This window comes from Crassostrea angulata, chromosome 1 (genome assembly GCF_025612915.1).
Source record: "Crassostrea angulata isolate pt1a10 chromosome 1, ASM2561291v2, whole genome shotgun sequence".
NCBI lineage: Eukaryota > Metazoa > Mollusca > Bivalvia > Ostreida > Ostreidae > Magallana > Magallana angulata.
In genome coordinates this window covers 20,648,892-20,675,056 of record NC_069111.1, presented here as the reverse complement: position 1 = coordinate 20,675,056, position 26,165 = coordinate 20,648,892, and the positions used below count along the sequence as shown (strand labels likewise).

The 26,165-nt window shown below is 34.8% G+C and overlaps 1 protein-coding gene across 1 annotated transcript in view; it reads left to right on the top strand.

Moving 5' to 3' along the window:
- The window catches only part of LOC128178741 (contactin-like), a 51,705-nt gene extending 26,362 nt beyond the window's left edge, over positions 1-25,343 (top strand). The window contains exons 10-43 of the mRNA XM_052846053.1: positions 4,309-4,403; positions 4,675-4,760; positions 4,963-5,141; positions 5,737-5,844; positions 6,279-6,481; positions 6,584-6,737; positions 6,858-6,953; positions 7,404-7,643; positions 7,813-7,921; positions 8,153-8,352; positions 8,644-8,746; positions 8,841-9,010; positions 9,125-9,409; positions 9,663-9,826; positions 10,175-10,301; positions 10,811-10,975; positions 11,066-11,224; positions 11,447-11,547; positions 11,742-11,840; positions 12,082-12,235; positions 12,360-12,481; positions 12,917-13,106; positions 13,550-13,665; positions 14,176-14,353; positions 14,513-14,636; positions 19,628-19,835; positions 20,118-20,239; positions 20,385-20,536; positions 20,680-20,807; positions 22,787-22,964; positions 23,180-23,235; positions 23,456-23,578; positions 23,970-24,112; positions 24,464-25,343. Coding sequence (XP_052702013.1) covers positions 4,309-4,403; positions 4,675-4,760; positions 4,963-5,141; positions 5,737-5,844; positions 6,279-6,481; positions 6,584-6,737; positions 6,858-6,953; positions 7,404-7,643; positions 7,813-7,921; positions 8,153-8,352; positions 8,644-8,746; positions 8,841-9,010; positions 9,125-9,409; positions 9,663-9,826; positions 10,175-10,301; positions 10,811-10,975; positions 11,066-11,224; positions 11,447-11,547; positions 11,742-11,840; positions 12,082-12,235; positions 12,360-12,481; positions 12,917-13,106; positions 13,550-13,665; positions 14,176-14,353; positions 14,513-14,636; positions 19,628-19,835; positions 20,118-20,239; positions 20,385-20,536; positions 20,680-20,807; positions 22,787-22,964; positions 23,180-23,235; positions 23,456-23,578; positions 23,970-24,112; positions 24,464-24,608 — 4,982 coding nt within the window. The 3' untranslated portion in view covers positions 24,609-25,343. The remainder of the gene's footprint in view (positions 1-4,308; positions 4,404-4,674; positions 4,761-4,962; positions 5,142-5,736; positions 5,845-6,278; positions 6,482-6,583; positions 6,738-6,857; positions 6,954-7,403; positions 7,644-7,812; positions 7,922-8,152; positions 8,353-8,643; positions 8,747-8,840; positions 9,011-9,124; positions 9,410-9,662; positions 9,827-10,174; positions 10,302-10,810; positions 10,976-11,065; positions 11,225-11,446; positions 11,548-11,741; positions 11,841-12,081; positions 12,236-12,359; positions 12,482-12,916; positions 13,107-13,549; positions 13,666-14,175; positions 14,354-14,512; positions 14,637-19,627; positions 19,836-20,117; positions 20,240-20,384; positions 20,537-20,679; positions 20,808-22,786; positions 22,965-23,179; positions 23,236-23,455; positions 23,579-23,969; positions 24,113-24,463) is intronic.
- The last annotated feature ends 822 nt before the right edge of the window (positions 25,344-26,165 follow it).

Genomic DNA, 26,165 nt, shown 5'->3' with positions numbered 1-26,165 from the left:
CCGAACACTTGTACTTCCGCTCGAAATTTCACAGGAACTGAACAAATCTCGGTGAAGTCTCGTGAACTTTCATTCGAGCACCTCTGGATTTATTACATACTTAGCAAAGATAAAGAAAACATTCCGAACACATTCGCAGGGGTGTTATCTCCTCTCACGCTTCGCCGTAACAAATTCTTTCAGATTACAAGTTGTTTAAACAGAAAGTGCTTTTCCCCTCTGTTTTAAAACGTTATTTCGGGATTAAAAGTAGAAGAAATGAAAAGAAGATGGTTTGCCTCTATATAAAAATACATGTATGAATTATCAGTGTTCTCCCAAAGTTCAATCAAATATCAGATTTAACGAATGTCTTCGCTTTAAATCATTTTCAATTCTAGCAACTGAAAGCATGTCTTTAAAACGATTCTGTTTTGTCTTGAGAATCAAAGAGACCAAAACGGTTGGGGTATGACCACCACTACACATTGCAAAACGAGAACTCAGTACAAGAATTTTCAGTCTATGAAGAATGAACATATCCGTGGTGGTATTTGCGAGCCTAAAATTACATTTTCAAAATAAAAACTTCCACCTGAATATTCTTTTTAACAAATTTATGCTAGAAAATTTTTGGAATTGAATTTACTTTTTAAAAGGATCAGTTATTTACTTTTAAATATCCTTTTTGAACCGTGTACTATTGGTATTTATTTTGTACATTATGAACAATAATTGTTGATGTCTTTTTAAATTCCGAGAAATATGTCACCTCGGCCAATATGAAATATGATATATCAAGCAAATGACATTTTAAAAGAAATCAAATTGAAATGGCAAGGTTTAAAAATATATTGTGAATTGTTAAAAAATTATTATTATTATTATTCTTTTTTTATTTTTTGTTGTTGCTTTTTGTCAAATTACCATATGTATGAATAAGAGATAATTAAAATGTATATGTTGATTGGTAAAAAAATGTTACATGTACTTATTTTAGAATTGCGTGATGATTTTATTTGTACCCTTCTATTCTAAACATAAGAAAATGTTATGTGTTATATATTGTTAATGTAGTTTGTTTTGAGCAAGCATATTATTAAAATAAATTTATGCTTACAATTTATAAACTGTTGTTTTTTTTGTTTTTGTTTTTGTTTTTGGTTTGTTTGTTTTTTTGGTTTCACGTTGAATAATTTTTTTTGAAGAAGTTGAAATCAAAAAGAATAATTCGTATGTCAAATTGCAACTTCTCAATTGATACTTAGCATGAAAAAAAGAAAAGAAAACCAGTTAACTATCGAAGAATTTATTTCCTTTACATGCAATAAAATATGCTAATAACATAAGGAAATGACGCTATATACTATATATTTTGCTAATTAGAACGTTATCAAAACGTGCACATTTTTCAATTAGTAAATTGCACTTGTCTTGGGGACATCATATTTTTGGTATTTTGTGAATATTTTCACACTACCTTGGGGACTGATTGTAAAGCTTGAATGACTTCGCGGCCCTGTCAGCTATGACCCTAGAGGGCGCGTGCTCACTGGAGCGTAAACTCATTACATGATGCTAAACCGTTCAAATGAGTTTATAATCTTATGAGGATATAAGAAAATCTGGATACATACTGTGCTGTTTTGTTAGTATTTTGAATCCGAGAATGTAGAATTCGGAAGGGATAGACTTTTTCATTTATACAGTATTTATGTGATTTGTGTAAAAGCTAAAGGCAAGGTGATTTGTCTTCCGCGAGCTGAAGTTGTACTGTGATATTTAATGAATGTGTGAAGTTAGTTAACGAGCAAAACTGTTGTTTCTTTAATTAAAGAACATTCAAGGGAAAATGGATTTTAGATTTAAGGTTCGTATCTTTTGAGTAAAATCATTGCTTCCAAGTGACCCTCATTACTATGTTTGTGATGGACGTACATCGCCTAGTAGTTTGTATAACGTTCGTTGATATATCGACTTATCTAATTATAGTTCCTGTTTAGTTTTTTTTTTTTAACTATTTGCTCCTGTTTTTGGTGAAGGTTTTGTCTTGTGATCTCAATTAATATGTGATCTCTGAACACCATTGTTCAAAATACTAGTAATCCTTCACCTATTCCGATAACTCATGGAGATTGATGTTTTTTAGGATCGCAAAATATGTTTTTCGAGTAGCGAGAGCCCACAAAGGCCGCATAATTACGCGACGAACATTAAATAGTCATTAAATATTATTCTTTATAAGAAGTTGTTATGAAAAAATGATACATAATTAGAAAAGGCTAACATTCTTTTAGTTTGTAAGGATCGCCATGTATGTTTCTGATTCACCTATAAAAATGGCGCGCGTGATGAATGTAGCCTAAGGCCATATAGGAAAGCATGTCAACAGTTGGTCTGCGTTGCTTATCGAACATACTACGGCAACAGGATTCAAACTTTTTAAAAATAATGTATTTTCTTCCCCTAAAAACCGTTTCAATCGACCTGACTGCACTTATAGTTGATGACTACTATGGATTAAAACAAAGCGCTTTAATGTTCAGTATTTTTTGTTTTTTATGTTAATTAGTGGTTGTCCTAATTATAGAAAACGAAAAGAACACGGCGAAAGTGAGATAAATATTTTTGCATTTCTGAAGTAGATTTATGTAAGACTAATATAGGGTGCGCTTTTTTGCAAAGGGATATTTTTTAACAACTTTGAACCAAAATCGTTTTAGCTTGTCTTTTTGCTAACATAATTTATGCATGAATTATTTAGTTGAGAAATGCACAAGCTAATGAATTCCAACATGTTAAAATAAGATATCAAAATAGAATAGAAGAAGGCCTAAATGAGTTTTAAAAGTTTTCATAGCCTTATATAATTCAAAGTATGCACGGCCAGTTGATATTTGCACTTTTATAAAGTTTAAGGGTATTGTCTTTCCACAAATGGTTATTTAGAATAAAATTTGATCGCTTAAAAGTAGCCATAAGATTAAATTGTATTTGTGGAGAATAGAATAAAAGAAGGCCTAAATGAGTTTTAAAATTTTTCATAGCCTTATATAATTCAAAGTATGCACGGCCAGTTGATATTTGCACTTTTATAAAGTTTAAGGGTATCGTCTTTCCACAAATGGTTATTTAGAATAAAATTTGATCGCTTAAAAGTAGCCATAAGATTAAATTGTATTTGTGGGAAGACATTATCGTTGAGTTTTTGGTAAGGATTATATAGATCGGAAGATGATTACTCAGTACCCTGTCTTTTCGGTTACTTACTGAATTTTGATTAATAAAGAGTACGTCTGTCGTCCCATCTTTTAAACTTATGGATGTAATAATAAATTACTTTAATGGTCCATCATTCTAAAAATATATCTGCACGTTGTGTTGCTTGTTTTCGTTTTTTTCTGAGGGAAATAAAACCATCGTTGACATTGACGAAAAATGACAAGGGCAAATATTGCTGAGCCAGCATCAAATTTGATACCGCTGAGAGATACTTACAATGGAAAACTGTGTCATATTTTTTATTAATATACATTACTATCAAGATTAAGAGTGAAAAGTTAAAGGGGTGAATGCCGAATCGACATGCCTTTGTGGTTTTAAATGTTTTAGTATGAAGGTTGTACAGAACAAGGCTTTGGTTATCGACCTTGGCCAACAAGTGCCCCGTATCCGTAAAAGGAGAAATTTACAGGAAGTTTTTTCTTCATTTCCAACTAGGTACTTTTACTAACCAGAAGCTGATTTGCATGGAGCAATCAACTTATATTTTCATGTCGTACCTAATACCGTCGTTTCTATTTTTGTAGGAAGAAGCACTTTTCCTCCTTCTTATAATAAATGCAGTAAATCCACAGATTTTTGGTAACATTCATTTTTGTGTAAATTCATCATTTTAATATTCATTGAAATTATTTTTATTTCAAGGCACACATTTCTATTATTGTAAATGCACTGAAAATTGTGCTCCATTATTATAATATTTTCAAGGCATTGAAAGGTTAATGTTTTCTCGAAAATGTTAAAAAAATATTTATATTTCAACCACACAGGTAATCCAAAATTGGTTGATTTATATTTTTGTCTGTTCTAGCAATGTAATACTATGACATTAATTTTAAAAACCATTCGACGAATATGAAATGTTTATATAATAAAAATTTCTTCATTTTAAACAGTTGAATGTTTTACGATTCATATTGATCGTTCCTTTTTACTTGTTAATTGAAAGCACATCCATTTATCAGAATGCTGTACAGCTAATTTATTGCATTCTTTGAACATTTTGAAAACATTTTGATTACAACTGATTTCATTTACCTATTTTAGATTGTCCAACGGATTGGTTTACCTCTAGTAATGTATGCTATAAGTTTGTGTTCGATCCCAAAGCAAGCTACGAGAAGGCGAGGGAACAGTGCTCGGTAGGTGAAAGTGAAAGAAGCCTCTCAAAGTAACTTGAATAAATCATATGCATTTTTTTACATTATACTTCCTTGTAAACACCTTCATGAGAGAGAGAGAGAGAGAGAGAGAGAGAGAGAGAGAGAGAGAGAGAGAGAGAGAGAGAGAGAATATGTGTGTGTTTACTAAGACTATTTGATAAGATATTGATTTCTGGTGACTATGCATTTCAACGACATATTTATACTCGGCCCATTTGAAAACTAAATACCCTTTTCTTTCTTCTTACAGGTGTTAGGTACAAGTTTGTTGTCTGTGCAATCAAGAGATGAAAATAACTTTATTGATGGGTGGCTCCGAAACAATGATTATTTCAGGTACGAAAACGGAAACGAAAAAAGTAATTCATACTATAACATACACTATAATTGTACTCAAATTAAAATAACATTTTACATTTTTAAAATTCACAGATGTTAATGATTCCTTTCTTTGATAACAATTCATTATGTTCTTAGTAACCAATTTAATCAAAATAACATCCAGTATAAGATTTTTTAACCCATTTTATTTTTACAGAAACACGTGGTTAACCACCGGTCAGCGGAGCCGGGAGAATCCCTCCATGTACGCGTGGGACGGAGACTTTGCCAACGACAACAGGATCCCCCAGGACATGCAGTTCTGGCTGCCCAACGACCAGACCCACCTCTCCCCCACGGCCAGGCAGGAGGACGTTATTGTGTACAAGTTTGACGGTAATAAACATAAACAAATACTCAAAATTATATTATAGTTCAAATAGCTGATCCAACTTTCAACAACAAATTTACATTCTCAGTCTCTAACCAGAGTTTCTTACGTCAGATTTGTGCACTTATCTTTTTAAAAAAACAGTTAAGCAAGTCTTAAAATGTTGGTGACATTGAACCCTGAATTCTTGCTTTTTAAAGTTATTTCAATCGTTGTGTAAACTGGTTGAAAAACTTAAAATCAAAACGTATTAAATTAAACTTTAATTTTGTATACATAGCAATATATTAACATGAAATAATGTATTTCCCTGACACCGTTTATTGCTCGGTTTCACATGGATAACAGTTAAATTATGCAAATTCCACTGGAATAACTTAATATTTCATGTAAACTTTATTACATAACTGAAACAAAATGAAATTGTGGTGCCATATTCGGTGAATGTAATGTGTAACTAAGATCGGATTAATATCGAAGCTATAACATTTTTGGGACTTTTTTGTCCTGAATTATAGTTTGACAATATAGAAAATTATACTTTAATTTTTAAGTGAGTATGTTGAGCAATTAATTGATTTCCATGCCTCTTTTATTCAGGTGTGTCATATGGTTGGACGATTGGCAGCAAGCTAGATGAAATGTCCTATATTTGCGAAATCAGCCAGACCGAGGCTTATAAACTCACCCTGGATAAGAGGGGATATGGTAAGATTGATTCTCAGTTGAATTATTAAAAAATAGAATAACAAAAACGACGCCAAAAAACCCCTAAACAATTTGATGCATCAAGAACAAGTTTTAAATCTAATGTGGTCTAACATTGACAACTGATAAACCAAAGAAAATAAAGAAATAAAACATCTCATATTTGGCATCAAAGTTAACATTTTAAACTTAGAAAAAATAATATCATAAATATATTCTAAATTATTTCATGATTTTATGAGACCCAATCAAAGAGGCAAAGATCTCAGTTCTATTTAAAGTATTCATGGACTGTCTGTGTTAAATATAATCAGGATTTGTAAGATTAAAGAAGGACATGATGCTATTGCTTTACTCTAACAAAATAAAGGTCTTAGATATTTCCAAAACTGTCGAATAAATTGCACTATATCTTTATACCCTACATTTTGCAGATTATGGCATTCCTTATACTCAACTAGACAAGGTAAAAAAGGGGCCAAAGTTTGAGCTGCAACCCGTGGACTTGGCCGTCATTAGTAGGGCATTGTTCGTTACCATAGAAACAGTTGCTGTTGGATACCCACAGCCAAGTTATGAATGGAAAAGATTCAGAGGTTCCAATACCACTATTAATTCTTTGGCTAACGCAGAAACTGTGAGTAGTTTTTTTTACTGCCAAACCAATATAAGCGATTAAATAAATGGTGTAATAAATCCGAATTTTTTTCATCGAAATGTTTTGTGTGTGCTTTAACAGATAACCTCGACGTTGAATTCCCGCTACACGCTGACCAATGGTAAATTTACCATAGAGAATCCGGACGAGAATATGGATGCCGGGGTCTATCAGTGTCTGGTGAAGAATGAAATTGGGGCCATTCTCAGCAACCCTATCAAAATCTCGTTTGGCTGTAAGTTTTTAAAAGACCATTTTCGAGATAATACCTTAAACGGCATAATCTATTTTGATAGACAGTGATTTGTAACCATGGCAATATCCATGCTGGATATTTATTTTTATTCCTGTATAGTTTTAGGAGAGTTTTCCAACGTAAAGGATGCTGACGTGAATGCCCCGGAATACGAGGGAGCCGTGATGCAGTGCAGTAACATTGCTTATAAACCAGGTCAGTCCTCTATATATAACTATCGATCGATCGATAGTATGATCGACCCACCCATCCATTGTTATAGAACAATTTTAACAGGAGCTTTGACTTTGGGTAGTCAAACAGCAATGTGACGTATGTCAGTCTTATTTCACTGTTTGCCACTCAGCCATGGCTCTTTGAAATCAACAAGATAGAGTTGTCTCGGTTTTTGAGCTTAGACTAAACAATCTATGCATTTCTCATTCAAAACCAGCGTTATTTTAGCTTGTTTTGATGCAAGAAATAGAAAGTTACTTGTACATCCTACCAAAAGTCTGGTTCCATACAAGTAACATTCATTCTCTTAAAACATATTAACGAAAACCAGAACTTTTTTTTTCTCTAGCACATATTGCGGTGTGATTTTATTTCATCTTTGATGACTTTTATGTAAATTTAATTCATATTAAAATTTGATGCCTTCAGCTGTGGTGTATAACTGGATGAGAGATATGAAAGGAGAGCCCAGACCCATCATCAAGACGATGACCCCCTATGTGTTCATGTCCTACAATGGCAACCTGTACTTCTCTGAGGTGGGCAAGGTGGACGACAACAACTACTACTGCCAGGTCTCCCTGACCAGTCTAACTACCCGAAACGTGGGGGACATTCAGTCCGGAAGTAAAACCAGTCTTCCCATCAAACTGAACGTGCTGGCCCAAGGTACGTGGACGGAAATGGTTCATTGCCCCATTCATGAGCATGTATTTTGTGCTTAAATATGAACACAATTTCTTAGAATGTTCATGAAATGAAGATGGATATGACATTGATCCCGATTTGTCTATCCCATAAGTTTAATTACTATGTTACTTTATTTTCTGTGACACAGCTCCTAAAACAGAATGGGGTCCAGACATTCAAGACGATTTCATCAATGTGTTCCCCAAACCCCCATTGAAGGGACATAATGTCAGAATGGAATGTTTTGCTTACGGATCGTAAGTTTCATTTATATTCTAGCTCTTCTGAATCAGGTTATTGTTAACAGTTTCTCTTTTTTGCAGACGCAAAATTTAGATTTGATTAATTTCATCATGCATATATCCGTCGAAAAATTATATTTCATATTTTAACGTGATACGAATGTTACCAATGAATAAGCAATTCTGTAAGGTAAACAAAAATAATAACCAATCAATCATTCAATCAAAAAATGACCTTTTCTCCAGAGCCAACAACTACGTAGAAATGTGGCGGTACACATGGACCAGAGAGGGGAGACCTATGCCGGAAAACGCCGAGATGGCCGACTTTAATCGAGTTCTGCTCATTAAAAACGCCCAATTAGAGGACCAGGGAAATTACGTATGTCATGTTAAGCGCGGGAACAAAGCCAGGGACAGTAAAATGATCGCCCTCAGACTAGAAGGTAACCACAGGGCGCTTCATCAATATCTATTATGCTTAAAACAATTTAATGTGAGACCTTAGAACACCTCAAACTGAGGTTCGTTTTAACTGTGAGCAAAGTATTTATTTGGAGGCCCGCAAGGACCTCAAACTGTCTATCTTTGTTAATGCTGAACTGTTCTGTGCATATACATGTACCTGACTTACAGAATCTGCTCTATGAATTTCAGACGTTAATTGATCTGGGGTTTATCAAATATATCTTATAATAAATCTGTCAACTAATTGAAATGCTACCATTTATCCTCAGCTGTGCCGTACTTTATCATTCCCCTGGAAGACCAGCACGTGGACAAGGGTTCCCAGCTGACCTGGAGGTGTGAGGCCATGGGTTACCCACAGCCTGTCTACACGTAGGTCCTCTTTGAAAATATGCCTACAACATAGCTACAACGTAGAGACTGAAAATATATTTCGTAATGCATGACTATTCTTTGATTTTCACAGGTGGTTTAAAAATGGGGAGATTCTTCAAGAGAACGTCAACTCTGATTTAGTCATAACCGGCAACATACTTACAATTCCTAACTTGGCCGAGAAACATAACGGAATGTATCAGTGCGCAGCAACCAATGTTCATGGCACCGCCATGTCTGCAGGGCAACTCAGAGTTCTATGTAAGTAAAATCATCAGACATGCATGATTGGTTTCATAATGACCGTATTCTTGATTATCCTTGTCCACGGCACCAGTACAATTAGATACAATAAATGCAATATTTTAAATATAGATTTTTCGCCTACTCTCCAAAAATACCCTGTACAGTCTCACATGGTGGGTGCCTTGAATGGCGAGATAATCATCATGTGTAAGCCAGAGGCGGCCCCCGCCCCCACGATCACGTGGACAAAAAACAGCATCAGCATTAGCCCGGATGGCAACAGGATCAAACTGATGCCTAACGGGAACCTGCAAATCAAGGACCTGACGTACGGAGACGCGGGCTTCTACACATGTATAGCAGACAACGGGATTCCGCCTGCTGCCAAGAGCACCGGACAACTAGTTATTCAATGTATGTCTTTGTCATATTTGTTGTGAAACTTAGAATTAGTGATAAGAAAATTTTTATCTGAAAAATTAAGTCCAGTAACGCGTGTTTTCAGGAAATCCTCTACTGTGAAGAAAGTTGACAAACTGATTCGAGCTTTATAAGACACTTAAAAGTCCTTTAGGTTTTTAGTTGTAGTCTGATTTGGAAACTATATACAACGATTGCAAAATTGATAAATCAAGGTTGATATAGTTTTTTTCTATGTTCCCTCCAGCCGCCACCGTCATCACCATTCCCCCGTACACGGACCCCGTGGTGGTGAACCGGACCACGTTCATCCCGTGCAAGGCCTCCTATGACATCAACCTTGACCTGGTCTACATGTGGACATTCAATGGGAAACTGATCGACTTTGAAAAAGAATTCCACTACAGATTAGTAAGATTTTCATATACATGTTAATAATTTTGCTTTTAAATAATTGACAATGCAAACTAAACCATCAGGAGTTTATATATGCGCAACAAAAGCTTCCACATTTTATTAATGCAATACTAATGTAGGGAAAATAGTATCAATTGAGCTATAGCCCCAGTAGCTCAGATGATTGACAAGTTTTACTATATATATAGATGGCGCTGAAACGGAAATTGATAAAAGGTTAAAAAGCCCGTTAAATTTCCAATTTCATGAACACATTTCCTATACATGTACCATTTGTAAAATATGACTGAGGCACTACATTAAACTTCATCTTATTAACATTGCCTTGATTTTTATTCATAGGACACCAACCCATCCCATTCAGGGCTAAACATCATCATGACGCAGTTTAAGCATGCGGGAGTCTACGAATGCATTGCCAAGACGACCCTTAACCAAGAAGCTAAATCCACCCCTCTGGTAGTCTACGGTAAGAATCATTTATTGAGAAATCAGCAGTGAGCTCTTCAGTTCACAGTAGTAAACGAGATCAAATTTACCTTTGGCATTTTGCAACGTAGAAACATGATTTATCGAACTGTGTGGTCTGTATTGTTAATTGTCGTAGAAGAGATAAAAAATTGTGCATTTTTATATATGTGTAAGATTTTTCTGTTTCTATAATTCAATATGTAGATTTTTTAAGTTTCTGAAATTTTGAATTTCTGAAATTTCTTTCGTTTTGATTTTGATAATACAAATGTGTGTGATATTGTCTATATTTTATAGAAAGTTTACATATATATTTTTTGTAACCACTTATAAAATTATCTAAATAAAACAAAACTTAGTTCTAGTGGTACACATATGCACTATAAATTATTATGGAGAGAGAGAGAGAGAGAGAGAGAGAGAGAGAGAGAGAGAGAGAGAGAGAGAGAGATTAGTATCTTTAACTCCCCAGATAACAAACATTAATTTTTTTTTGTTTTATCTCAGGACCCCCCGGAGAGCCCGCCGGTGTAGTGGGGGTAGACGGGTCAGCGACCCACAACTCCATCCTACTGGCCTTCTTCCCGGGAGCTGAACATGGCAGTCGGGTCTCCCACTTCATTGTAGAAAGAGAGATAGAATACGAACCAGGCTGGAAACTCATTTCCCAAAGTAAGCCACACTCTAAAATTGCGTGTTCATTTTTTTTTTGGTAGTACGTTGATATACGTTATGATTTTGGTCTCAATCTTCTTTCTGCAGACTACCCCGAACCTTTTACCGTCGTACAGGGGACCGGTGGTCAAAATAAGGACATGAGACAGATCAAAATCGAGGAAGACCTGCACCCTGGAAATGGGTACAGATTTAGAATTGCCGGAGTCAACCAATATGGCGTCGGTACTTGGAGCGTACCATCACGTGAGTATTAGCGTTAAAACGTTAGTGACGGATCTTTTAACGGACACAAGATTTTTTGGCTTGTGTTGTTGCTGAATTAAATATTTCCATTTTCAATTCAAACCAGTATCTTACTTTTTCAAAAAAAAAAAAAATAACTTAATTGAACAATTAGTCGAAACTTTAATTTCTCTCAGTGAAAAATGTGAGATTAATAATCAGCAACATACGTTAACGTTACAGCGTTCATTGAGACAAAACCGGCAGCACCTGACGTGGCAGTAGACTCTGAGTACATCGTAGGGGGTAACGGCAGCGTGGGGGACCTCAGCATCTTGTGGAATGTACGTCGCTCTATGATTATGTAAAATACAACAAATACATATTTGAAAAGCATATCTATAAGGCTTCATTGATCTCATATTTCAAGCTTCGATTCTTTAGTTGTCCTGTTGATTTGATCTTCTAGTGCATTCGAACAAGAATTCCATTTTCTCCTATGAATTTTTAAATATTTTTGGTTTATTTTGTTTCATAGAGAATGGACCAAGAATTTCACGGAGCTCCTGGATTTGGCTACATTGTGTACTGGAGACGGTACAAACCAAGCAGTGTGTATGACGCTTTGTGGCGCAAGGTACGATTAGGGATATTACTGCACGTATTACACGATATATATATATCTTCTTGACTATATCCAATATTGCGTCATCAAATCAACATTTGGGAATTTAAAGGGGGGGGGGGGTATTCCTCGATTTGCTCCTGCTCTATTCAAAGAAGAAAAAATGCATTGTCTAGACATAATTTGGGAGAAATATTCAAGTTGGTCCAAATGCAAGACATTCTTATCAAATGTTAGAACGTCATCTTTTCAGGAGGGACCGTTCGAAGACTGGACCAAGGACAGACTGACCGTGCAGGTCGGGGAGGAAAACTACTATCTCGAGTACGAAATCAAAATCCAGGTCTACAACGTCATGGGGAAGGGGCCAAATTCTACAGAGGCCGTGGTGTATTCGGCGGAGGGAAGTAAGTACTAGATAACCATTGTGGCATGGGATAATTCTGAGACTTCTATCAATGGGACATTCTCAGCATGTGTCGCTACCGCTCATTTCTGTAATTACCGGGTTTTTGGCCCTCTCTTTTCCAGTGCCAATAGCTGCTCCACAAGGACTATATTGTGATGCCCACAACTCGACAGCTATGTTGGTCACTTGGGAGCTTGTGGCCGACACGCGGGAAACTATGAAGGGAAAAGTTTGGGGCTATCAGGTAAGGAGGAATAGATTCCTTCCAATCCTTACTACTTATAAAATTGTGGGTTATTACGTCTTTCCCTTCTGCAATAGTTTAATCAATGGCGTAACTAAGATTAATGTACGAGAACATTTTTTCTGAACGCTTTAATGGGGATACGGAAATATGTAGGAGTAATAATATTCTTGAAGAATTAAATATTAGGCAACGTAGAAAATAGTAGTTCTGAGAGTTAGTATATAAATATTTTTTTTTTCATATTATATCTTACTCGTAGTATCAAATATGATGTTTTGATGTTAATTTCTGCCAATTTGGAGAAATCAGTATTTTTGTCATTTGGTTTCTCTCTCTCTCTCTCTCTCTCTCTCTCTCTCTCTCGTGGTGTTTATGCATGTGTCATGAATAAGTCTTTGTATAGTAATGTTTAAAGGATGCCAATACTTCCAGGTAAATTACTGGCTGGACGGTGACGATGAGCCGGTATATAAGCAGTATATCCGATATGAGGGCCAGGTCTCGGAAGGCATTGTCATAGGGCTGTTCCCGGATACAAACTTCTGGTTCGAGGTCCAGGTATTCAACACAGCTGGCCTGGGACCACTCAGTGAAAAGTTTATTCAGGAAACGCTGCACGAAGGTATGGAAAATTACTAAGTACATACTGCTAGATTTCTTATATTTAATTGCAATGCCGTTGAACGCAATAGAGATAATTCGCCGAAGGTTTACTGGTGTTATAGAGTGAATTGAAGTGAGAAAGTGAATACAAAATATACATTTCAATATAACTATGATATATCAATCGATATCTATAAATAGCTTTCATATTGATTTCTAATGATTTTTGATGATCCCTGTTGGTGTTTTTTAGGAAGGGGGTGGAGGGGGGTTGGTCAAAAGAAATAATTCGATCGATGCAATAGTATATCATTCTACTGCTTATAGAGTATTTCCTTAAAACAGAAAATCTTTAATTAAAAACAATGTTATGCTGAGTAGTGTATCGATTTTCAAACACCGAACACGTACGTGTTCCGTTATAATACTAATACATGTATCCATCTATATATTGCCTTGCAGTCCCAAAGCTTTACCCCCAGGAAGTGTATGTCCACTCATTGAGTTCCTCTAGTGTAAGAGTCACGTGGCGAGGTATCAGCACGAGCCGTGAGGAGGAAACACTGTCAGGATACATGGTGAGAGCAGACGACATAATGACCTACAAAGAGCAGACGACATTATTAGTATATCCATCTCAGCAGTACTGTGGTCCTGTTCAATTCTGAAATGACCTTGGCTGATCAGTACAGAGACAAGACAACTTAGTCAAGAGAGTTGAATTTCCTGATTATAATTGAGCTATCTTACACGTCATATTGCATACAGTATGCTCAATGAATGATTATTTATTTATTTATTTTTTGTAATTTTATATTTTGTGATGTGAATTACTCAGTCATTGAGGCTGATTTACTTTAAAACTAATTAAGTCTGGGTTTTTTTTAAAAAAAATGCCCTTTTAGTTTTACAAAATGCGGAGGAACATTTGCGTTAATTTTGCACGCTTCACATGATTATCATATAATTGTCCTATATAGATTAGGAAGGCTCAAATTATAGGAAACGGTCGATATCCCGAATTTCATAAACTGCTTTACAGCAAACATAATGATGGATGAATATAATGCTCAATTTGTCTGTTTCAGGTTTATTTTTGGAAGGCTAACGACCACTTCAGAAATGCAGAACAGTTTGAAACAGCGAAATTTGCCATTAGCCACGACTTGTATGGAATCCAGAAGGGAGTAGTTTATGCGGTGAGGGTTGCAGGCTACAGCGATGGTGGGGAGGGCCGAAAATCTCCCACAGTGTACTTTACATTAGGTAAGCTTCGAATTTTGGTTTTTTAAATGTTATAATGTTTGTGATTTCGATCATCTCATTCTACCTCTGAGAGAGAGAAAGAGGGAGAGAGAGAAAGATGAAAGAGAGAGAGAGATTGATTGATTTTATAATTCTAATATATTTACTTTATCTTTGTAGGAGGGATGATCCGACTGGACAACACTACCACCGGACTGAGTTACGAGGGGATCGACGATTCCGGGAACCAGCACACGCAGTCCCTCGCCATCGTGTTGTGCGTGACTCTATTCGCCATTTTGACGTCATTCCTCGTTACTGTCTGCTAATCCAGGCGAACATTTACATACCATACCGTGAATCATTCAAAACACAAATTATTTTGAAACCATTATCATGGAGTGCTGAGAGACTTTTTAGTAGCTTTTTTAAATGGTGTATTTTATGATGAGTGATAGTGTACAAATGTACGTACTGTTCTTGGAGAGTATGCATGACTATATGTGATTGTAAAACGTGCTCTGAATGTGACTATGCTATACATAGCTACCAGACTTTACATATCTTGAATAAAATAAGATTTGTAACTGTTTTTATTCTAACCATTGAACGTTTTACTGTATATTCAAGTAATATTTGCTTTTACTTTTTAAATGAGGGTTGTTAAAGATATTTCGTTTTGGGAAATTAATAATATAGTAAATCCTTCAATATCCATTCTTATTATCATGAATGTTCTATGTTGTTGCTTTAATTCGTGTGTGCGGTGTATGTGTGAGCGAGGGAACATAAATGTTAGCGAGATTTGATATTTTGATATGTACATTTTCTATCGTCATTTAATTTTCTAATAAAAAATGTACCATAGTTTTGCTAGTCAAGCTGATGTCTTCTTCAGTTTTAAAATTTGTTCTATAGTCTGTCCCAAGATATTTATGCAGCACATTTGGACGATTTTTAGTAAAACCTGTGAAAGAAGTGCAACTGAAATGGTTGAAAGGGATAATTTCATTGACACATTATCATCTTTCACTCGGAAAAAATTAACAGGAACGAAAACATTCCTTACGGAGATTTATAATGGGAATGTTTACATCTTTTCTCCATTCGGAATACATCGCTCAAATTTTCAACGTTATCATCCGGGCTTGCTGCAATACAAAATCCCCATAGTCATCACATGTATTGGAACCTGATAAACTAACAAGGGGCGTTTCGACTGAGAAATCTTGGAAATTTTTCATACTTTTGAATGAACATCGTTTGAGCAAAATATGAATCCAGGATATCTTGGGACAGAGTATAAACATGCTTTAAAACAACAAATTATAATATAATTATAGTGTAATATGATCAGATCTATACAATACAACCACTAGGTTCGTGCGCGGGTCCAAAATTCCCCCCCCCCCCGGGGGGGTGGGGGGGATAATTGTTATTGCCGGGGGAGTGGGTCCGATGCATAATTTCCGTAACTTTATTGTGTGGATTTTATAAATTTTCATTTCGCCGACACCCCCCTCCCCCCAATCTAGATCCACGATGAAGTTAATGCATAATGACAAGGAAATAAAGAGATTTATCAATTATGTAATGGAGAACAATCAAGTAGAATAGAGAACTTTAAATGACATATATACATAAGTATTAACATGCATATATATATTACGGTGACCTAGAATTTGCAATGCCTCGATTCAAATACATATGCAATCCGCTATCCCAATAGCTTATCCAATATTTATTTCAACATGTCGAACAGCGGGCCAATAACAAATTCAGACCCCGAGTCCATTCGACATGCATAATTGTACAACCCAGACGATTCATCGTTTCCCGAGTGCGTGAATGCAGTCGTAGTTATACAATGGTAGCTCATTCTTACACTCGTAAGAATGTAGGAGCGAGCACCTTCCATAATACGTTTTAGCGGGGATGATAGCTCAAACTTTACCTGTCTCTCTTTCGTAAAGAGAGATAGACAAATAGGAGATCTCTAGAATCTTTAAGTGATCAGAGATCTGTCGCTTTTAGCCGGGGTGAATGCCTTGCTGTGCATGCATTATTAGGATTTTCTATAGCTGCGCAGAGGTTACCTGTAAAAGCCAAAGGTTTTCGATTTATGGGGAGCGGAGTGGACCGAAACCCCCATAGCTTGCGAAGATGCGTGGAGGTTAACAAACGGTCACATGAAGTAATTTAAGCGTTATTGAGAGTTATTGCATGAGTTAACGTTTTCTGGGATCTATACAAGGCTGTTCGTTCTACGAGGTTAATGCTCGATCGATCTGATTACCCCCCCCCCCCTCCCCCGGTTTGTTACGTCAAGAACCAGGAAAGGGACTGGATAATAGGGCATAGACTTCGAAACCGGGGGGGGGGGGGGGTAGTGGGATCAGTCCCTCGCTTTTTTTTTTGGTTAGACCTTACCATTAGGCACAAAGCATCGGGGGGGGGGGGGGGGGGGGGGGGGCTAGCCCCCCCTTCTTTGTCTCGCAGCAAAAAAAAAATTGTTTCTAAATTAACCTTAAAAAATAGAAATATTTATAGTGATAATGAAAATTGGAGTCATAGTTATACTAGCTTCCTCCTAGGAATTTCATGATTTCCGGAAAAAAAATTTGGTAGGTTAATGAAGTCATTTTTTTAGTAGTAATAGGTATACTAGGTATACTAGCCCCCCCCCCCCCCCCCCCCCGATTGATTTGGGAATTAGCCTTTCTTTTTTTTTTTTTTAAGATTTCTGATGATCAGTCTTGGCCGTTCTAGATACTATTTAGATTTAAACTTCGAAGTTTATGTTGTGATATATTATCCCATACTGTTAACGTTTTATTTAATGCAATATAAAAAGGCTCATATTAAATGATATTTTACTAAAATCTGCTTATTATTGTTGACATTAATGCTGTACAAAAATAAACAGTTCACACTTTTATTCAACTGAATTAAAAATGTTGAAAAATATATGAATGTATTTGCATTTCTTCTCGCCGTATTCTTCTTCTACTTATACAAAAACATGCAGACATTTAAAATTATTATTTTATTTCTATGTCACTTGTACTATAACTGTTATGAATGTTTATCTCACGGTATGGTAGTAAGTGTACGTAATATGTATGCATTAGGAGAAGACAATCTAAGTCATTAGAACGTGTGTCCTATATATCCTTCTGACATATTTAATTGGTAAATGAAACTTTGTTCAATACGAAGTATCCCAAAAGTGCGAGCAATTTGATTACGTTTCAGCATCATCTCAAATTCATATAAATCTGAGGTCTTAATAAAAAGCAATTTTCATCCTGGTACATCGCTAATTTATATATTTTAATAACCTTTACACCATATACCGGTATATCGTCACTATCATATTTAGAGCTAATCTGCTATAGATCTAATTAAATTGGTTGAATGAATATTAAAGTTTTGAAATATGTATTTTTTTGTATGACATTGTTGAATTTACCGGGTGGCAATAAATACAAAATTTACAACGTGACAAAAATTCATAACACGACAACTTGACATGTTGTAAATTTTGTATTTACTGCCACCTGGTAAGTTCATAATTTTTTTTGACAGTTTTAAATTTGACAGCATTTACAAAGGAGAGCTTTAAAATCAGTTGAGTGTAAAATATATCATTTGATTGTGATACCCCCCAAAAAACCTTATAATTACAATCACTTTGCTTTTTTCGTGTACAATTATTTTATGCTGCAGGCGATGCACTATATTTTACTCGTAGTAATTTATAAACTTTAAAAATATTTTCACGACATTAATTGGCAAGATACAAACTTAAGTCTAATTGTTTGAAAATAAATCCTTACACCGATTTGTCATTAGTGTTACACCTCACCAACTAATAAGAGAATTGATAATAATAGTTGCATATTTCCAATGTCACCTGGTGCTATTTTGAACAGTGCAAATGTGACCGTCATAATAGATATATTTCATTAGAATCCATTAAAAATTTATTTTAAAACAAATATTATCTCATTATAATTATGAAAAAAAATAAATATAATGTTTTACCGACATAAAGGCGCTTTGTACAAATAGTGTGCCATTTTATTTAAAATCAGGGGATCTTTTGAGCAATTAGTCGTTCCCGGTCAAAACCTCGTTCTCGCAAATCGTACTCTAAAGGCTTCTCGAATACGCATGCTCGACCAGCTGAAAAACAACAAGATATACTTTTATAAGAAAGGGAAAATTCCCGTCTTTAATGTCGCTGTTTTATTTATTATATTCGAGTGTGATGGGTAATGTCAACTTCTAAAGATGTAAACTATTCAAACAAAATCGAAAATGGTAAGTAAGTCATTATGCGGGTTATATACGAGCTTTCTGACCTAATTTTTCCACTAAAAGTAGAGCGGGTATCGACAGGTCAGCTGTAACATGTTAATTAAAAAACTAAGATAATGTTAAAAGAAACACCAATATGTATTTAAAAACTGAAAATCAAGAATTAATTTCAGTGGGAACCTCGGATTTTAAAGCTCGATGGGTAAAGTAAAAGCTTTTTATTTATGAGCTTCCGGTTGACCTGAAAAAGAAAGCAGACGATTTTTTTTAAAAGCCATACACGCGTGAAATGTGTATCATTTTTTGGTGTAATGTATTATTTTCTCATAAACATTTTTGCGTAGGACCCATTCAGTGTACAATCTATTCTACATAGAATAACCAACCATATTCTTGTAAAGTAAAGGGGACGAATGATACATGACTTGCTATCTTCATTGTATATTTTGAGTGTGTAGGTATAGCAGGAAGTTAGTCTTATCAGTTTATACTATTGCATATGATATATTAACTTCTTTGATATAAGTAGTTGATAAAGTATTTTTATAGAACACAATGTGATTTATTGCACAATTTTGTGTATAGAGAAGTCTGAGAATTTTTAGTATCCTTTTCATCCAAAATGTGTTTGCTTGGATAAAAGAACACCTGTTTTTGTTTTGATAAAGCTAAACTTATATGAGGTTGCTGCATCAGCTTTCATTCTCAGTTGATGAGGATAAAAGTGTTTATTGTATTGAGTTTGTGCACATCGCCAAAGCAGAGCACAACACATGCACAATTGCTATTTAATCTTCTACATTTATGGGGACAAATTTTCATAAATAATTATCTGTAAGTTTTTGGGTGTGGATACTCACAAAAGTGCATGTATTTAGCCACCTTGAATTGGAATGATTCCACATACATTTCAAATAATTGTCACATTTCAAATAAGTGTTTTAATGAATTTTTCTCTATTGTTTCTCTAAGCAGATTCAGAAAAGGCCAGGTTTCCAGAATTATTAAAGTCAGTACCAAAGAACTTCTCCTTTGTGAATCCAAAAAAATAGACAACCTGGATCGAGAAGCGTCCTCCGCTCCGGAGCACTCCGGAAGGATTTCCATCTCTGGTAGGGTGCCCACACCCCCTCCACCAGAGATGACATGTCCTGTCGCAGAGAACTGGTGTTATACACAGGTTATTTAGTCTTATATATATAATCTTTATAATCATATTATAAATGCTACTGTGATATTTGATGCACATAAAAAATATAATCCTTTAAAGCAGGAATACTACTTGGAAATTCATGAACTATTATAATAACCACTTTAGAAATGCAGGATGGTTTGAGATGGTGAAATTTGTTTTTGAATTGATATGTTAATGTTATGATTTTATTCTATGTAATAATTATTATGAATTATACTCTATGATATTGTTTGTACAGTATTTTGTAAATTCTATTCTCTTTTGCAGGTGAAAGTGGTGAAGTTTTCTTACATATGGACAATCAATAACTTTAGTTTCTGCAGAGAAGAAATGGGAGAAGTGTTAAAAAGCTCGACTTTTTCAGCAGGCGCAAATGACAAACTAAAATGGTAAGTTGATTGTATCAAATCTGTTTGAAGTAATAACAGACGGAATTCAATGATAAATGTTCCCAAAACTGACCGAATATTTTCTATGCACATGATGAAGTTTGGATCATTATGCACGTTCTTACATTGTGTCTTCTTTTTTCAGGTGTTTACGTGTGAATCCCAAAGGATTAGATGAAGAAAGCAAAGACTATTTATCTCTGTATTTATTACTAGTGTCATGTAACAAAAGTGAAGTGAGAGCCAAGTTCAAATTTTCAATACTTAATGCCAAAAGAGAAGAAACAAAAGCAATGGGTAATTATGGTTTTTTAATTTTATATCAAACTTTTCATTCTACTAGTTGATAATATTTTGATAAATGAAATCTATTCAACTGATGCATTCAGAAATCACAGATGTTCTGGAATTCTCAAAGGAGATTATCATATTTTTAACAGAGAGCCAGAGAGCTTACAGATTTGTTCAAGGAAAAGACTGGGGATTTAAAAAGTTCATACGCCGGGACTTCTTAATGGATGAAGCAAACGGTCTCTTACCCGATGACAAACTAACAATATTTTGTGAGGTAAGTTTTTTCTTCTTCAAAATTTAGATTCAAGATCTTAGCTAAGGATTTATCACAGATACCTGACATTATATATTTTTCTAGGGCTATATTTATTAAACTGCAGGTCAGGAGCCCCCCCCCCCCCCCCCCCCCCCCCCCCCCCCCCCCCCCCCCCCCCCGTCTGAAAAATTTCGGATGGAAGACCTGGGAGCTACGGTGCCACCCACTGAATAAGTTGTATATTTATTGCGTACAAAAACGTGTGCTAGTTTTGGACTGATTAAACTTATTTACTGTATATGCAAATTCTGTGCAAATAATTAGTACCATTAAATTCTTCATGCAATTTACTACTGATATTGTCTCTTTACCTGCCTCAAACTTTCTCCGGTGCACACTACCGACCTCCGAAAAAATAGTATGTTAAATTTACATTGATATCGAGAGTCGCCAATTTTGCATGTAAACAAACTGCACCACTTTACTTTATGGGGCCGGTGATGGTGTTTAAAAGACTATCAGAGGCAAGTAGAGAGACGATATTAGTAATAAATTGCATGGAGAGTTTAATGGTACTAATTGTTTTCACAGAATATGCGTATAAATAAAGTTAATCATTCCAAAACTAGCACATGCATTTGTGCGCAATAACTATACGATATTTTCAGTGGGTGGCACTGTCGCTCCCAGGTCGTCTATTCGATTTTTTTTCAGACCGGGAGCTACAGACCTGCAGCTAATATTTTTTATGATGAGAAAAATATATAACATCAGGTGCCTGTGGGATTTTATAGTACATGTATCAGTTCTCTTATTATGATATACAATGCTCCTGTGCTTTTTTACATGACAGGAAGGGGCCAGGTCAATCAATGTTTCATCTTTGTTGTTACCCTTTCATCTTATAGCAATTGTGATACAATATGTAACTTATTCATGTACATATATGTAGCAATAATTTTCATATTTTGTTGAATATTTTGCACACATTAACATAAATATTTCTTTACGCTTTAATTTTGTTTATGAGAATAAAGTTCATTGGCATTGCGTAACAAATTTATTATTATTGTACAAATGAACAAATATCGAAGGTTTTAATGTATTTCATTGATTACCAGGTCTGTCGTTGGTAGACAGGCAGCAGATTTCTAAGTAACGTACACATTTTCTTTACACTGTAATTTTGTTTATGAGAATAAAGTTCATTGGCATTGCGTAACAAATTAATTAATATTGTACATATGAACAAATATCAAAGGTTTTAATGTATTTCATTGATTAGCAAGTCTGTCGTTGGTAGACAGGGAGCAGATTTCTAATTACTGTGCACATTTCAATTTAATTAAAAAGAATTCTGAATAGAGAATGGTATTTTATACTGATAAGAACTGGTGGCAACAAGGACTATCCTGTAAATCTGGAAAAACATTACATTTTAATGGCAGTTCTAGGTCTGAAAATAGAATGTGACCTACAGTACATGCAGTAATATGTTAAATAATAAAAATACGTCATGAATTAATATGTGACATCCAGTGAAGTCAGAAGAAAAAAAATTTGAAATGCATGTACCATTTAAAAAAAAACCTACATGATATGGTAATTGTGTTGATGACGCTTTATGTTTAAAGGGAAGGGAAAGAAAATCATTTCAACTCCCACCCACACAGACCAAGCCTTAATTATGTTGCAACACATGTTTTTGAAAATTGATAAGTCTTTCATTTATTATGTGAGCTGGCTAAAACAAATGAAAACTGACCATTACAGTAAATGTGTTTTCCTGTTATTTTTTTTTTACTTTGCTCACAATATTATATGTTACACTAACATTTCAAAAATAGTCGTCCTATGCAAATATAGGTCTGTCAAGATCTGAATAATTAAAGAACTATTAAAGTATGTACGTAATGTTTTCCACTTAACATCATACATGTATGACTGTTTATGAATGTCCTTGAGATGTTATAATTAAATGTGGTGTACCTTTACAGGTGTCAGTAGTCGGGGACACAGTCAATGTATCTGGTCAGTCTAATTGTACCCCAGTTAAAGTACCGGAATGTAAGCTCAGTGATGACCTGGGTGTCCTATTTGAAAGGTCCTCATTTAGTGATGTAACGCTGTGCCTAGGAGGAAGACAGTTCTCAGCACACAAAGCAGTGTTAGCAGGTACATTATTCAGTCGCTCAAATTTTAACATTCAGTTAATACAACCTTACTTAAAAGCTCTTATATACATTCATTTATACAGTTTTACTTTCTGTAGTTCTCATATTTTAGAAATATATAACACATATCATCATGTTTGTATGATTAATAAGTATAGCCTGATCAAGGCAAATAAATACATGAATTGATATTTTTATATATATATATATTTACAGCACGATCTCCAGTGTTCAATGCAATGTTTGAACATGAAATGGAGGAAAGCAAAAAAGTATGTACTGTTTAATATTTAAAAAGCTTTTTTTTTCTTCTTTATTCATATTCAGCATTTTCACGATGTGTTTGTAAAATTTTACCATGTTATAAATCTGAGATTTACATGTAATAGCAAGTTTGTTTTCATCTTTCCAAATGAGAAAAGGGCAATTCTTTAAAAAAATCACAGTGATACATGTACTTTGCATTTACTATTTTTTATCATTCAATTTCAGAACCGTGTTGATATAACAGACGTTGATCATGAAGTCATGAGAGAAATGCTCCGTTTTATATACACAGGACGAGCTCCCAACTTAGACAGACTGGCAGATGATTTATTAGCGGCAGCAGACAAGGTATCAAGTCATTCTTTCTAATCAAGCATTAAAAAAAATACAAAAAACTTTCAGCTACAGGTATATGAAAATATTGGGTTTCAAGGAAGGTCATAGCATTAGGTTTCTATTCTGATCTAAATTATGAACTTCAGAAGATTTAATATATTGATTTAATATTTTTACCAAATTCATGTACATTTGTTTGATCAATATAGTAATTGTTGAAATGTTTAGATAAATTATAAAAATTTTGATATTGTTGTGATTTCATTTGTTAATCTGACATTTACACACTTTATTTTCTATGTTAATTTACACTCTTACTTTTTTTCCCAGTATGCTCTAGACAATCTGACGTTTACACTCTTTGTTTCCTATGTTAATTTACACTCTTACTTTTTTTTTCCAGTATGCTCTAGACAGATTAAAAGTGATGTGTGAAGAAGCGTTATGTTCCAGTCTCTGGATAGAAAACGCGTGCGAGGTGCTAGTCCTAGCAGATTTACACAGTGCAGACCAGTTAAAAACACATGCCATTGATTTCATCAATAGGTAGGGATTTATGATAATGTGTTTCATTAAATGGCCTGTTTTCAGATATTCATCTATTTGTTAGAATAAATTAACTGTCAACTATTGCCCTGTATCTTCATTTGCATCTATGTGTCATTCTCTTTTATGCAGGCTTGCTACATATGCTGTGTGAATTTTGCAACCTTTTAAGGCAAAGACCTAGTTTTCGATTTAAAAAACGTCTATAGATACACTTTAAGTACATGTATTATTGGACTGTTAGACAGGTGTCATAATAGAGCTATAATTAGATTAAGGAATACCTGGAATATGTATATACCGGTACATTTAAAAATGAACAAATTTCAATGTCTTTTGTATGTTTAACAGTCACGCCACAGATGTAATGGAAACTCCAGGTTGGAAGACTCTGATACAGAATCACCCTCATCTCATTGCCGATGCATTTCGTGCCCTAGCCAGTCAACAAAGTCCACCCCTAGGACCCCAACGCAAACGCCAGAAAACATCATAGTCAAAGATTCACTCCCTACCTACAACAATTGTGACACAGAAAAGTAGAAAATCAGATCTGTTGTGCACACCATTAATGGAACTGTGGAAAAAAAAAACTTGTGAAAGACTTTTCTACTGTTCCAAACAACCAATTTGTGTAGATGTTAGTGCTAGTAAAAGAAATTGAGTGGTCTTTTCTGTGATACTGAAAGGAAGGAGAAAAAGCCTCTTTTCCCACTCTTTGAACTGCTAGGTTGTGTGGCAGTCTTCATATTTGCAAGCCATTTACAATGTGAAACAAATTTGCAACTTTGGGACAAAGGGAACCTCCATTTTTTTCTTTTTTAGCAATCTGTGTATAGTAAGACGCTATATAATATTGGCATGAAAGGGTCAGTTTAAGCCTCGGTATAGTAATTTATTGCATGTATCTCAAATGTTTTGTCTTGTAATCAAATTCTTGTTAAATTAGTTATTACAGTGGCATGCAAGATTGGTTTTTGTACTTTTCTTTTAGGTTTCAAAGTCTCTCATTTTATTGTATACACCAATAGATGAATAACGGTATTTGAAATTTATTGTGAAAATGCTTTCTTCTTTTAAATTTTTTGGCATACTTTTTATACTGTGCAAGTGATTGTATTTCTTTAAGAAAAATTAGTGTGAATTCTTTATACATGTATATTTCCATTTGTTTCATTTGAAACATTTATTTAACGTAATAAATGACATTTTTATATGTCCAATGCTTTTACATCTTGTTCACATTTTATGGCATTTTTCAACAAAAAAGTCCTCATTTATTTTCCAATAAGTCACCCTATCTGTGATATTCTTAAACAGAGGTTGATGACAACATTACTCTTAACTGGATCTTTTGCAAAGATCAAAAGAGAAAACCCTACCTTCTCCCCCCTTTATGCAACCAATACTGGGGTGTCCTCAGCCGTCTTGCGATAGAAAATCTCCTTGCATTTAATGTATTCCATCAATGTGTGGGTTGCCCCATTCTGGGGCAATAAAAATGCACAACCTAGATGGATTTTTCATATATGAAATGACAAAGTTACAAACACCTAAATAAACTATGAAGGCTACTGTGAGAAATCTCAGTTTGGCAGCAAAGGGACACAACTTTTGTAAAGTGCGGATTGGTCTATAAAAAAAACCCCAATTTACTTAAAACAGTGTTGAATCATGGGGGCTTACTTTGACTCTTATAATATAAAGTCTATTGTGCAGTATGGAGATATCCAAAATAGCCTTGCCCTTGTCAGTGACCTTTGATCTTGGGAAGCAAAATGAAAGATGGCCATATCTTTCGAGTTTTAAAGATATTTCTGATACTGGACCACATTTGAGTGTATCTCTTAAGATGACTGTTGTAAATTCTTCGGTCAATACAAAAGTCCACTGAAGGCATTTTACTACCGACATGTTCAGATATGGTTCATTTGTGTTAGGTACCACATTTTAAGGTTTCTTTTAACATAAGCTTTTAATACTTGAAGGATAATTGTTATACACCAAAAGTTATCTCCTGTACACTAAGTACCGTAACTGTTGCTTTTTACAT